At 44.3% G+C, this 14,371-nt stretch overlaps 2 protein-coding genes across 7 annotated transcripts; both read left to right on the top strand.

The window, feature by feature from the left end:
* The first annotated feature begins 1,211 nt into the window (after positions 1 to 1,211).
* On the top strand, positions 1,212 to 6,356 carry LOC126985036 (uncharacterized). 5 transcript variants are annotated; one of them, XM_050839317.1, is made up of 2 exons: positions 1,212 to 1,370; positions 5,105 to 6,356. In XM_050839317.1, the coding sequence occupies exon 2, from the start codon at positions 5,157 to 5,159 to the stop codon at positions 6,132 to 6,134; it is 978 nt and encodes a 325-aa protein (XP_050695274.1). In that variant the 5' UTR covers positions 1,212 to 1,370; positions 5,105 to 5,156; the 3' UTR covers positions 6,135 to 6,356. The 5 variants fall into 5 exon arrangements, with proteins under 5 accessions (XP_050695274.1, XP_050695264.1, XP_050695284.1 ...); XM_050839307.1 differs by lacking the exon at positions 1,212 to 1,370 and adding an exon at positions 1,686 to 1,824; XM_050839327.1 differs by lacking the exon at positions 1,212 to 1,370 and adding an exon at positions 1,793 to 1,813.
* A 1,419-nt stretch (positions 6,357 to 7,775) lies between these two features.
* On the top strand, positions 7,776 to 13,271 carry LOC126985024 (immunoglobulin A1 protease autotransporter-like). 2 transcript variants are annotated; one of them, XM_050839276.1, is made up of 3 exons: positions 7,776 to 8,197; positions 10,433 to 10,557; positions 11,742 to 13,271. In XM_050839276.1, exons 2-3 carry the CDS (start codon positions 10,441 to 10,443, stop codon positions 13,254 to 13,256), a joined length of 1,632 nt encoding a protein of 543 aa, XP_050695233.1. In that variant the 5' UTR covers positions 7,776 to 8,197; positions 10,433 to 10,440; the 3' UTR covers positions 13,257 to 13,271. The 2 variants fall into 2 exon arrangements, with proteins under 2 accessions (XP_050695233.1, XP_050695225.1); XM_050839268.1 differs by having other exon boundaries at positions 7,779 to 8,144.
* The last annotated feature ends 1,100 nt before the right edge of the window (positions 13,272 to 14,371 follow it).

Genomic DNA, 14,371 nt, shown 5'->3' with positions numbered 1-14,371 from the left:
GGTGTATAATTTTGTTTCTAAATGTAGAAGTATTGATTGATTGATTGGTGGTCAACTGTTGCCAAAGTACACGACAAAAGGGAAGGGAGGAGCGTGTCATCCCGACCCTCAGACCCCGACGCCCCATAGTGTGATTTGCAGCAATACAAGAATCATGTGCACAGTAAACATATCACTATGCAGAGGAATTAAGAAATGATGAGATTCGCAATATGATAATAGAAAACAGGTAAACAAAACAAGAAAGTGCATGAAACTAATAAAGTAAATAAGTAACTTCCTAAATTGGTAAATAGTTGACTAATGGAAGGGAAACATGCCGTCTCGACCCCAAAATATAAAACAGAAACAGGTGTATATTTTTTTTTATATATATAAATGAAGTAGTGATGAATAATAATCTTGTTTGGTCGTTTATCAGCATCGTTTCATCGTTTGACTGACTGATTGTTTTTAACGTTTCAGGAGAAAAATCAAGAAGGAAAGTCTTTGCTCTCCTAATCCCTAAAACACTAAATAAGTGGTATAAAACAGAGGAAGGTGTTACATAATAGAAAAACACGGATATGACACACGCTTCGTACTGGTTCGAGCCAGGAAAGAACAACCAACGCCAGATGCATCGAGACTCTCAAAACGGCCGTCCCTTCCGCTGACATTTTAATTACCACTCCGTCAACCTCTTGACGAGTTAGTGATAGAACAAGTATTTATGTTGTGTAGAGTTTATACAAATACTGGAGAAGGTGGTTATTGAAAGTATCAACCCAGGAATACAATGTTATGTTCGATGGCTCAGTAATCGAACAGTTATTTACGCTGTGTAAAATATATACAAATAATGGAGAAGGCAATTATTGAAAGTATCAGCATCGGAATTTTATGTTAGTTTCGATGTATATCGGTAATCGAACAAGTATTTATGGTGTGTAGCGTTTATACAAGTACTGGAGAATGCATTTGTTAAAAGTATCAGCATAGGAAAACAATTATGTCATTTTCTTTATTTTTTACGTACGTTACTTTGTCAGCCCTGTGACTCGGGCCACTAAACAAAGGATGTAGCTATGAACTCTCCTTGCTCCGGATATCAAACATGAGTCAAAGGCTCGTACTAACGCCTCTATTTTCCTAGACTTTTTCTAGATGTTAACTTTTGCCTCCCTCGGTCTGGTACGTAGTCATCCATTAGTGAAGAATCGGCGACCCAGTGAGACTGTGAAAGATTGGGACCAGTGCCTTGAAGAACCCCACCCGAAACAACACAAGATCTGTAGCCCAAACCTAAAGGGTCCAAAGGATACCTAATAGCCACTGTATGGACAAAATTTGGACTGGTCTTTCTGGTTGAGGGCGTATCATTGGTAAAGGTAAGTGTTTGCACCTTATTGGGGTAAAAGGGAGTGAACTACAGGAAGGAGAATGGATTGAGGATAGAATATAAGAGGTGGAGGAAGTTTTGATGAAATGGCTGGACTTTATAAGTGGTCAGGTGAGATGAGGTGAGATAAAGTGAAGTTGCATTATCAGGAGGTTAATATATATAAGCTTACGTGCTGTCAAGCTTGGCACTAACACACACACACACACACACACACACACACACACAAACAAACAAACAGGTATATCTATCTTATCACTGTAGCATCCGTGTCTTAGAAAATTCCCACCACGTATCGTAGAGGTGTCAAACAAACCCCTGACGTAAGCCTTCCTCGACGTCACTTCACAACAGGTCCTGGTCTTGGCTCTGCGCTCCACGTCTATCCTCCCGACTTGCGTTAACCTGCACAGGAGGAAATAACTGCAGTGGGTCCGTATAAGGCAGGTAGTATAATGAACATGTGGGGCTGCGAGGGTAAAAGCGTTTGTGACCTTGGGAACTCATTGTGACAACACGCGGAACGATGCCACACGCCACCACTGACCAACACACAAACACACACACACACACGAGGACAACATAGGACAGTGAAGGCTCAGTATTCTTGACATCATCCTGTCGCCCGATTTACAACAGCTCTCCTCCTCCGCCCGAGTTCAGAGAGTGGTGTGGTGAGTGGTGACGGTTGCGGTGGTGGTGGTGGTGGTGGTGGTGTCATAATCGCCAGAGAGTCCCAGTGTGGATAACAGTGTCCGAGCTTCTGGGTGTGTGGACGAGGTATTGCAAGGAGGAATCGAGGTATGGGTCCACTGAAATGTTGTATAGTGGGTGTGGGTGTAGGTGTAGATGTGACAGAGAGAGTGAACGGCCTATATAGCTAAACATTCTATAAATCTGCTTCATGTTCTTATCTTTAATCATAAACAAGAGCAGACTTGAGTTGGTTTTGATTGAATTTAATTACTGTTTCTGCTGACTTAAAAGGGATAACATTATAGAGGAAGTCTTGGAAAGTTTTTATATTATATTTTTTTACAAGGAGAGCAGGAGGGCTTTTTTGTTTTGTTTGTTATTTGTCCATAGTTTTTTATTTTTTATCGCGGTGACTCATTCATTCTCGCGTAAAACGTACAAACTTTACGCAACACAACGTGCCCCAATAATTGTATAGACATACCTCGCCAGTAAAAAAAAAAAAAAAAATGAAAGGAAGAAATGTAGTATATGCCCAAGAGAGTCGATTGAGTCACTTAGGACACTTTATCTTCATTGCTGTTGTTGTTCATTGATTCTATGAAGTGAAGGGAAGGGAAGGGGAGGAAGGGAAGGGTAGGGAATTAAGGGAAGGGTAGAGTATAAGGATGGGAAGGGAAGGGAATTAAAGGTAGGGAAGAGAAGGGAAGGTAAAGGAAAGGGAATGGTAGGGTAGGGAATTAAGGGAAGGGTAGAGTATAGGGATGGGAAGGGAAGGGAATTAAAGGTAGGGAAGATAAGGGAAGGTAAAGGAAAGGGAATGGTAGGGAAGGGAAGAGAAGGGTAGGAAAGGGAAGGGAAGGGGAAGGAAGGGAAGGGGTTCGTTTCGTGTAAGCCTTCCTGTAGAGACGGATGGCTCCTGTGTGACGCCACCGCTCAGACATAACGTGACTCGACCACTGCATCCGCTCATGAAAGCTAAATAAGTAGAGAAACAAAAATAACAACGGTAATAATGGTAACAACAACAACAACAACAACAACAACAACAACAACAGCAACGATGATGATAATATTAAATAAATAAAAAGCCCAACAGGAAAAGAAAGAAAAAAAGTACAGAAAAAATAAATGTTTTCATGGATGTCACCTTGAGAGGAAGTTGGGCGATGCGTGTTTGGCTGCTGCAGAGGACGAGAGGAGGAGGAGGAGGAGGAGGATTAAGAGGAGGATGTGAAAAGTGAGGCTCAGAAAGAGGAAGGTAAAAAATGAAAAAAACAGAAAATACGAATCATGCAGATATGTTGAATACGTTTGCATGTGGGATGAAAAGGAATAAGAGAAGGAAAGAGGAGAAGGAGGAGGAGATGGAGGAGGATATTTAAGGCGTAAGGATATATTGTGGAGATATGCCTAGAGGAGGAGGAGGAGAGGTGGGTGGAGGAAGATATGACATTAAAGTGTAAACGTAAGGCTGAAGGGGGTTGTATGTATGAAAAATGAGGATAAGAAGATGATGATGATGATGAAGAGGAGGAGGAGGAGGAGGATAAGATGATGAGTAAAGATTTCGTTGCATGACTGTGAGATAGTGAAGTGCTAGGCTGCAGAGAGTGATAAGAGAAGGAGAAGACGGACACATATTACAAAGAAAACGAGTACTTGGAGGAGGAGGCGTAGGAGGAGAAGAAGGAGGGAAGAAGAGGGGATGGGGAGGGGTACTCAAAGGGACATTGGCCTGAAAAGAAGGAAAAGAAAAAAGAAAGGACACGGACGTTGAGTATATGCATGGTTTACAAGTATACGCTAATTGGGCAAGGCACGGACGTCATCGCATATCTAAGAAGAGAGAGAGAGAGAGAAAGTAAAATACACATCTTAATCAATTTCGAGGCTGAATGTTTGTGAAGATCAATTTGTCTTAACGAAATAAACAAACAGCTTTCGTAAGAGGGAGGAGCGTTTGTCTGTGTTTGTTGATGTTGGTGATGGCAGCCTCTTGTTAGACTTCATTGTCCTCGGAGCAAAAAACTACTCTCTCTCTCTCTCTCTCTCTCTCTCTCTCTCTCTCTCTCTCTCTCATCACCTGCGGATGGTAGAGTTCAGGTGATATCGTTATGCCTGCCCGTAGCTCCGTGCGCCAGGAGATAACGTGGTGTGATGACTATTGCTTATCACGCTCTTATCACGGGGAGACGGGGGAAGGGGGAGGGAAGGAAGGTACGAGGACGAAGGGAAGGAGGAGGAGGAGGAGGTGATGGTGGTGGTGGAGGAGAGCCGAGGTAGAGAAGAAGGAAAAGGAAGTAAAAGAAGAGAGACAGTGGTGAAGTAGAAAGGGTGAAGGAGGGGTGGATGGCGACACGAGAACGAAGGGAAGGATCGAGGAGGAGGAGGAGGAGGTGGAAGAGAACAGGGGTAGAAAAGGAGGAAAGAAAGATTAAAAGAAGACAGACAGTGGTGAAAAGGAAAGGTGAAGGAGAGAAGGGGGCCGAGACACTAGGACGAAGAGAAGGAGAGGAACAAGAGGAAGAGGAGGAGGAGATGGAAGAGAATCGGAGTAGAGGATGAGGAAAATAAAGGAGGATAAATGAGGAGACAGACAGACAGACTTCTTCTATGCCAACCATGGACGCCCGAGGAGTTTGAAGTTAATAATTGTCCTGACTCAATACAACAGTTTCAAAATTAACGTCGATTGGGACGCTTCAAGTCAACAGAGGATAAACTTGACTCGGCACGTGTCGCTAACAATGAAGTTTATATGACCGACGCTCACGAACTTACGCGGAGGACTGCCATTTATTAGGCTTTCCTGGGGGGCCTCCCCTCGCCTACCTGCTGAAGAGACGGGCTAACACGATTGACAGCATAAGCAGGGTGCCTGTAACTTACGTGCGCTCCTTTAGTTTTGAGAATCTCCCCTTCGCTAATGTAGATTCTTTGTGTGTTGCAGGATTTATATTGTTCATCTTTTGTTTTATCTTCGTTGGTAGTTTTTGAAGTCACAGTCTGACATCTCTTTTGCAGGTCCGAGAAAACGCTTCAGACCACAGCCTTCTTTCTGAGGTCATCGGCGGGGATGCGGCAACTCCCTCAAGAGAGTCCGCCCTTCGTGGATGGCGAGGGCTTCCCGCAGGGCACTGAGGTGGGGTTGGCTGATAGGCGGGACCAGGAGAGCGGGGAACTGCTGTGCACCAAAGTCATGTGTGTAAGGAAGCGGCCAGAGTTCCGTGTGTCGCCCAGAATCCAGTCTTATCTGTCTTCCAAGGAGTTGTACCGGAGCCACGGAGATGGGCGGCAGTTCAGCGGCTTCAGGATACCACAGTTCCACAGCGACAGGATGCGGGTTTGCCGCCCCGGCAGACCCAAAAACCTGGTGGGTCCACAACTCCAGACGTGCGTGTACCTGGAGGGAGGAATGCCAGTCCACTACACCAGGAGGCCCCTAGACCCTCACGGACCGTCCTTGGGAGTGGTGAGAAGGCATGACGGCTCAGTGAGGGAGGCCTTTCGAGTGCCCAAAGACAGCCTACCCAAAGCCACCGATGAGCAGCCCTTCAGGAACCCAAACACCCTCTACGTCAACATCTGGGAGGAGTTCATCTTCGGCAAGTCTGTGATCCCCAAGAGTAAGACAAGCAGAGCACACGTGAGGGAAGTTGAGGAGGAAGGATGCTTCAAGTTCATTCATAGAATCCTCAGTTCATTTTTACCAAAGTTCGCCGTCGATTTGTTGACCTACATTGTCTACTTCTTTTTGTTTTTCGTCTCATGCGTCGGGTACAACATGTTCTGTGATCTGGGCTGCTACATCCTGTTCGCCCAGCACCTCAAGATCCACGAGAGGGCGGACGAGGAGAAGCTGGAAGTGGTGTTCACCGGCAGCCTCTTCCAGGGGCCCCTGTACGCCATGACGAGGAACTGGTGTGAGCACTGCAACCAGCGGGAGCGAGCGAAGGTCATGTGGAAGCTGATGAGGAAGATGAAGACTGATATCCTGCCTCCCTCCAACCCGCCTGACGCTCCTCTGACGGGCGCCGTGCAGGCCCCCTCCTGAGGACCACTGCAGACGTGTGTACACAGCGAAGAACTAGATGCTTAAAGTCAGTGTAACATGTGTCGTGTTTCCTCAGGACTCGCATTTTTTATGTTAAATATATTATTATCATTATTGGCGCTATCGTTGTCGCTCTCTTCATTATAGGCCGCATTATTTCATAAAGGGCTTGGTGTGATCACACTCTGGCAGGAGATCTATACAGTGTTGCACTGCTGCCCACCCATGGGACGCTCTCTGGAGTATATCTAAATTGCAGAATCAACAAGATCTCAAGGTAGAAGAAGATAATACTAGTGAGTCTGGACCCCAGGGGCGAAACGAGATCCGGATGCACACCAACCTCCCTTGAGATGTCAGTGAAAGTTGTGTGCTTGCTATGTGAGCCGAGGCTGATCTCGGTAATCAGAGGTTTGGCGTTTGTGGCTCGTACTGTAACTGTTATAGTAACTCACTGTGCTGCTGCAGGGAATACTGTGCGGGTCACTGTGTCCTCAAAGTGAATGGAATAGCTTAGACGCATTCCGCATCCATGTACATGAAAGAGTTCAGTGATAAGACTACTAGTAGTTGTCCCATTGAAGTTGATACAGTGTGAGGAGAGAGAGAGAGAGAGAGAGAGAGAGAGAGAGAGAGAGAGAGATTTACATAGATATTTAGACCACAGACTCTACGGTCCAGACTAGGTGGTCTGTCCAGAGAGAGAGAGAGACCTTGTTACTTCTTGTTACAGATGTATTTAATAAATTATTTTTTTCTTATCCTTGTGTCTATTTACATAATCACACATCTTTATAGCTTATAATGTTATATTGATTAAATAGTAGTAGTGGTAGTAGTAGTAGTAGTTATGTATAGAATAGTAGTTATAGCAGTTCTATCCACCCTTTCCCAATATATGACATGGGACAAACGAATGCGACACGGAAAAATTGATGAATGAGAGAAAAGGCATATTTTGAAAATTTACTTGAAGAATATGCATGACAGCTGTTACAGGAAAAGTTAAAATTACAAACAGGTTAGGTGAAAAATACAGAGGGTGACGCAAGGGGGCTCCTTTGCATCATCACCTGTAATTTTCACCTTCCTCAGTGTTACCTGTTACGGAGTCCACCCCGATACCACGAAAGGAGGCGTAGAACAAGAACACAGAAGTAAAAAAAAATAACAGGAAAAAAGTAAAGAAAACTCAACAGAGCAGGAAATAAAAAAGAACAAGGACAACTTTTTTGGGAGCCGTTGTAAAGGCTCGCCCCACGACGACCACCACAATTTTACGAGAAATACCTCCTCGCAGAAATAAGTCGCTCTGCTATCCACTACGCATGCGCACTGGGGAATACACAGTCGGAAAACCTATCAATTTACCTGGTTCTGTCCTACTTTTGTCCACTTGTGATCTTTGTAATGGCTGATATTGTCGTCAGGAAAATAACACACCAGACTAACACACCAAACCAGCAGGAACTGAGTGAACATTAACGTGCGGGTAATTCTGTCTAAAAATCTGCCCTACTCGTTTGTTATAAAGCCTTTTCTTAATTAAAAGTGTTGCTCTGGTGTTTATGCCGTACATTAGATCCGTAACTGAAGTAAACGATAGCGAAGAGTAAAATAAATAAACGGTAAGCTAGTTGAACCTCTCTCTGCGAGCTATTTTCCGGATGCGAAGTATTCCTCCAGCCGCGGCCGCCCGCCCCGCCACAACAACACGCCGCCGCCGCTGATCAATGCCACGCCTCGCCCCTCAGGGCCCAGCCAGCGCCATGACGGCCTGAACGCGCGCCGAGGCCTGCCTGAAGCACCGAGCAGGTCACGACAAGGGACAGGCGCGGTAGCCTAGGCCGCGCCCTCCCTCCCCGGGGCGTGGGGCGCAGGGCCGCGTGTGCCGCCGGGCCTGTCACTGCCGTGGCCTTGACGCCCAGGGCTCGTGTCGTCAGCCTGTCCAGTGTTGTTACCTCTCCTGGCCCAGCCATGTGCTCCTAGCCCTCACCTGCTGCTGCCCAGGTGTGTGTGTGTGTTGCTGAGGGACTCGGGTCAGTGGACGACACAGTTCTGGGGTAAGTTTCGGTTTTATTCCCTAGCACGCCCCGCTGCGAGGACAGCTTTGTGTCATACGTATGAAGTACTTCGTGCACATGGAACACTGCCGTAATGCCTTGCCTTAGCCAGTCACGGTAAAACTCCAGTCTCCAGGTGATATAAGTAAAGTACTGAGAATTAGCCAGCAGGATAGAACTCGCAGTAATGGATTTAAATTAGAAAAGTATAGATTTAGGAGAGATATAGGCAAGCATTGGTTTAGTAATAGGGTGGTGGGGGAATGGAATAGACTCAGCAATCACATAGTGCGGGGACGATAGCTTGTTTTAAGAGTAGACTGGATAGCTACATGGACGAGGACGACAGGTGGCAGTGAGGTGTGGGTGCAGTAAGGTGACGGGGTGCTGGATGCGTGCCTAGGTACCGCCGGTATAACGAGGATCAAGCCTCTACCTGTAACCCCTGTAACTACACCTCACCCACCGTGAGTAGTGGGGGGGATTCTGGAGCTGCCCTGTGTAGGCCACCCGGCCTCTTGCAGTTTCCCTATGTTCTTATGTTCTTATGTTCTCCAGTCCTACACTGACCTCACTCATGTTGACTGATTGGCTGCACCAGGTTGCCACACACAGTGTTGCCAACTCAAAATTTTTAAATCCGCTAGGATGGCCTAAAAAATCCGCCAGATGATAGGTGAAGCTATAAAAATTTGCCGCTAGATTGGACTTGAAAATCCACCAGTTACTCTTGTCAATTCCAAAATTTTTCCCGCTAGATAACATGCAATTCCACCAGATCTAGTGGAAAATCCGCTAAAATGGCATCACTGCACACACAGCCAGGCTCATGGTAGCTAGTATTAAAAGACAGGCAGTTTATAACTGATGCCATGCCAGCCCAATATTAGACAAACAACAAAGAGTGCACCATGGCATAGTGTTTAGGATCATGTGCCATGTGCAGAGTGATGCAAGTCACCACTACGTGAGTCATTGGCACTTTTTAACACCAGACGTAACTTAATCTTACCACTGATTGTTTGCCATGCCATGTTTTGTCCCAAGTTGCCATTTCTTGCCAGTCACTGTCAGAACAAGCCACAATTACAGACAATGAAATGGGTTGCAAACAGGTATCAAATTTAATTATATAAATCTTACAAATAGATCTAGACTAAGTCCTAGCTGGAGGGTTTTGCCCCCCTTTATCCCCACCATCACCTCCTATGATGGTTTTGTCCCCATCTCACCCCCTCCTCCCCACTCCATTTTAGTGAACACAAAAAAAAAAAAAAAAAAAAATCAGAGAAATGAGGAATTTGTGACAGGCTGTATTATTGAAGGACTTAGGACACATTGAGATCTGCTGGAAAAAAAAATAGTGTACCACCCGAGTGAGGTTGGTGTAAGACTGGAATATATAATACTCTAATCACTTGTTCATAAGATACTAATTACTTAAAATAGGGTCTGTTGGTTTCCCCGAAAGGGTAACAGGTAGGATGGCCCATGCTCTCCGAGGATAATAGAATATGGGAGAGTTGGAGGTATGTCTCTACGGGGACATTGTGGAATAGTGCACCAAAATGGGTCACTGTCTAAAAAAAAAAGGTCTCAATACACAGAAATTAATCTACATAGGGGGGAAAGCCATGTAGTGCGGCGACGGCCTGATGAACGAGCCTCCCATAACCCACTTAGCCAGGGGGGTACCTCTTTGGCCGACTTGGTAAGGAGTGGCTCTCCCGTCACGCTGGTCGCTGGTTCAATTCCCGCCCAGGCAGCCGGCGAATACCCTCACCTTGTTGTGATTAATTTCTCATGTGTTTCGATACACGCAGAGGACGTGTGGGACCGAGAGAGTAATAGAAAAAAGAGAATAGAAAATCTCGTCATTAAACTAATACTGTAATGGTAGTTACATTGTAGACTTTAATTACATTGTTTTGTCAGTGTAGGTTAGTTTGAGAACTGGTCATAAACTATGCTCCAACACAAAACAAAATGATACTTATTCATTCAAAACTCGCAAATTTTTTACCTAATACAAAAGTTTAGAAAAAAACTTATGTTGATGTATTATCTGAATCTTCACTGACACTCTTTACCTAGGTACCAATTATACTAGGCATCTTTCACTGTGCCTTGCATTATTGTGATTGTACTAAATGTACCACTACTCTGTGTGTATGACTGAAGCAAAGTTATCTGCATCATGCTAAACCTGCTCACTTTTCTATTCCTGATTCACAGATACAAAAATGATGCGACGTATGAAAATTCGACCCAAACCCAACTTTGGGGGTGGTGGCGCAGCATCCCGGAGCAGTGCAGCAAAGCCTGCCAGTCAGGGCAGTGCTGCATGCCAGGAGCCTCAGGTATATATGCACCTAGTTGTAGTATGCACTATGCAGGATCATGGTTAGTCTGATACTGTCCTGCATCCATATGCATTTTTAATTTATTATCCATTTTAGCTTTAAAATTCTGGATGTTCCTTGTCTGTATGTACCACTCTTCATCTAGTTTATTCCAAACATCAATATTTCTATAAATTAGATTTCTTGACATTATTACTACCTATAGATTTCTTCTAGAGCACCTCCAAGGTAATGTTATGCTGCTTTTCACCAAAGTGGACAAATTTATTGTTTTTTTGTTTTTGCACATTTCATTTGTTAGAATCATCTGATAATTGCTTCTTTGTTAATTTTTGTTTGATTTCTACAAAATTTGCTCCTTTAAAATGAGGCAGCAGTATTTTTTTTTTTTTTTTATCAAGCATGAGCTCAGTTTTATACCAATGACATTATAGGATCTCTCAATAAACTCAAAAGTATTAATTTGCAATAATAAATAAAATCATTTAAAGTAAAAAAGTACAAAATGAAAAAGTTATGAACCTCAGAATTAAGAAATTGGAAAAGAACTTAGAAACTCCTCTTCCTCACTCAAGTGAGTGTAGTGAGGCGATCTGACACTGGGAGGAGTTATAAGATTTTGGTTGCTCACTTTAATCAGAGAAAAAGAATATCAACTTAATCTGAGTCTTTACCTTCTTTCTGGTCTTGTACATTTGGAAGGAAGGTGCCAATGTCTTAATTTTGTGCACGACAGTGCAACTGCATGTTTTATTTGGACCCAACTCTTTCATGAAATCTGAACCAATAGGCATAGTGTTGCTCTCTATTTACAGAGCTTTGGAAGTCCCTCATTCTCCAGAAAGTGGTTGGTTTAGCTGCCAAGTATACTTACCTACCCCTTTCTTCCACTCCCTGAACAGTCTCTTCTCTCACTGCAGTTTTGACTCATTTCTCCACCATTTCACCTCGTAACTAATAAGACAAAGCAGACCAAAGTGTTAAAATAGGTCTTTGAATGAAAGTTATCTTAATTAGTCTGAATACTGTTGGAAGCAGCCACATGCTGGCAAGAGGAAGCTGATGAAAGGATTACATTTTAAACAAGTATGTCATTGCATGATTTTATTTCTTTACATTCTTTGTAGATTTATTATATATATCAATAGATCATTATTGAATTTATGTAATATTTTTTTCAGGAGAACCTCAGCCCACCCAAGGATGATGAAGTAGCCACTCAGCCATCAAGCAGTGACAAGCCTGTGGAAGAGAGCGTGGAGGTGATCTCTACAACAGAGAGTGTGGGCAAGGCTACTGATGCCTTGGGTGCAGAGTTTCAAGAGGAAAGCCGTCAGTCTTGCGACAACACTTCTTCAGTCTCCCCACTGGACATGACTCTTTCATCAAATAAACCAGATTTACAAAAAAAAGAATCAATTAAAGCTGCAGAGGATAGTGAGGAGCATCAGCAGGCAGCTCCAGGATTAAATAGTACAGTAACTCCTGTTACAGAGACTAATGTGAGCTCTGAGGTCACAGAATCAAATAACTCTCCAGTGCCATCCCCTCAAGCCCAGCAATCACCACAAGAGCATTCAGATGACGCTGTGCCTACAATTATTTCTCAGTCCATGACCCAAACTCTGGAAGTGATTGATGACAAATCAGTGGACAGTGTTCCCTCTAGTGCTGAAACACCTTCAAGTGACAAATCAAGTGAGGCATCTAAAGAGACTCAACAAGACATTGAGGCAAAGTCCATAGTATCTGTGAGGAGGAAGAAGCTGAAGGTTAAACCAGTGTTTGGTGGTACAAGGAAGGTTGGGGTGATGGACAAGCCCAAGATGAGGGGGTCAGATCAGACTATCAATGAATCTGGTGTAAAAACTGAATGTGTTACAGAGAAAGTTTCACATAAAAATACCGTGGAATTGTCAGATGTGAAGAGTGAATGTGTTAAAGATAAAACAACAAGTCAGGCAACCAGTCAAGATGCGGGTAATCCTGGAAAAACACATATTAGAATCATGAACGTAGAATCACCGATAGAAATAGATGCCGATGTTAGTATTGTATCAAGAGATCCTATAGATAGTCAACCAGTGGAGATATTAGAATCTGACAAAAAGGCAGACATAACCTCAGGGCCTTCAGATCCCTGGAAGGTGTGCCCCTCTGAAGAGAAAGTACCTGTTGTAAGAAAACTCGCCATGAATCAGGAAAGTAAAACCCCTGCAGTGGAGGACAAAACTGACACCCCTGTGATCGTGAACGAGAAGCCAAGACCTGTGGGGGAGAGTAAGCCCCTGCACACTCCCCTTGACAGTAGTGCCCCAGTGGTGGGCAGCAAAAGGCGACCAAGGATCCGTGCATTGCCCACAATTGTAACCAAAAAGAAAAAACAGGAGGACAAGGTTGTAACAGCAGAACTTTCTAAGGAAAGCTCAGAAGTACAGTCATCCAGGGAAGTGTCACCCCATGAAATTTCAAAAGGAAGTGACGGTGCAGAACCCAGCACGGCCCCAGTAGAGTTGGGTGCTGAGAGCAGTGCAGATAATCAAACAGAACAACCAAAAGTAGAATCCCGTTTTGCTGCCTCAAAGAAACAGGTGAGTTTTGTTAAAAGAGAAGTGGTGGACAGGAAGCACACTCATCTAGTTGATTTGACAGACAATAAGATAGAAAGCAAGGGTCGAGAGCAAGCAAAATATTAAGAAATGAAGGACTTAATGTCACATGCAAAGAAAAGGCTGAGAGTCCTCTTCAAAGCAACATCAAACCATGTAGGAAAAGAAACTTATTGAAAATAATGAAGCAGATCCAGAATTAGAAGTAGTTAATGTTGTGAACAGTGATGCAGATAAACAAGGAAAGAAAAGATTACAGAAAGAACATTGTGAAGAAATAGGAACAGTGATGATAGCACTGGAGACAAGGAAAATGCTTCATCAGCCATTACAGAAGTGTCCAATCAGGAAAGGGCTGTCAGAGAAAACAAACCACTCACCACACAGAAACCCAAAGTAAAGACTCCATCAGAATTTAGTTCCGAGAAGTTATTTGGGAAACTTGAAAGGAAAATTAAAGTTGAAGACTACTGAAAAGGCAGCCAACCAGGTGTTCAGGAAAAGGAAAGATGAATTTAGGAAAAAGCCGTCAAAACGAGACCTGGAGCCAGGCAAGATGACAATGTTTGACCTTAATTACTGGAACCCAGCAAGCAATCCTATGCCTGGCCGCACCGCCTCCCCCAAGATGCCAGTCCTCTGGCAGTAGTGACACAGACAGCATTGCATCGGAAACATTAGAGGATCAGAAGGTTGATGACCTTTGACTGTACCCAAAAGACTCTGAACACCAGTCTCGTCCAGAGTCCCCAGAGGTGGTAGAGGTAAGACTCAAGAAAAGCCCCTGGAGGAAAACAATGATGTGGAAGAGGAAAAAAGGGACCCAGAGGAGGATGCAGCCACCAATGAAGAGGATTCATCAGCAGCAAAGGATATTTTTCCCCAAAGGGTAAAAATTGGGCCCAATGGGGACATTATGATTGATGAGCAGAGCATCAAGATTCAGACCACAGCTGCCAAGAACCGAGATGAGGTGCTGAAGAAGGCAGTGGTCGTGGAGGAGAGTGGAGACTCGTCCCACACTACGGGAAATGGAGCAAGAGGCGCGAAGGTCATTTGAGTGGACAGTGAAGGAGACGGCACTGTTCTACAAAGCGCTGTCAACTGTAGGGACGGATTTCTCCCTCATGGAGACACTCATCAAGTGGAGGACCAGCTGAGCTCAAGACCAAGTTTAAGGAGGAGCGCAACAACAGGGAGCT

This window comes from Eriocheir sinensis, chromosome 5 (genome assembly GCF_024679095.1).
Source record: "Eriocheir sinensis breed Jianghai 21 chromosome 5, ASM2467909v1, whole genome shotgun sequence".
Lineage (NCBI taxonomy): Eukaryota > Metazoa > Arthropoda > Malacostraca > Decapoda > Varunidae > Eriocheir > Eriocheir sinensis.
This window is presented reverse-complemented; position numbering and strand designations above follow the sequence as displayed.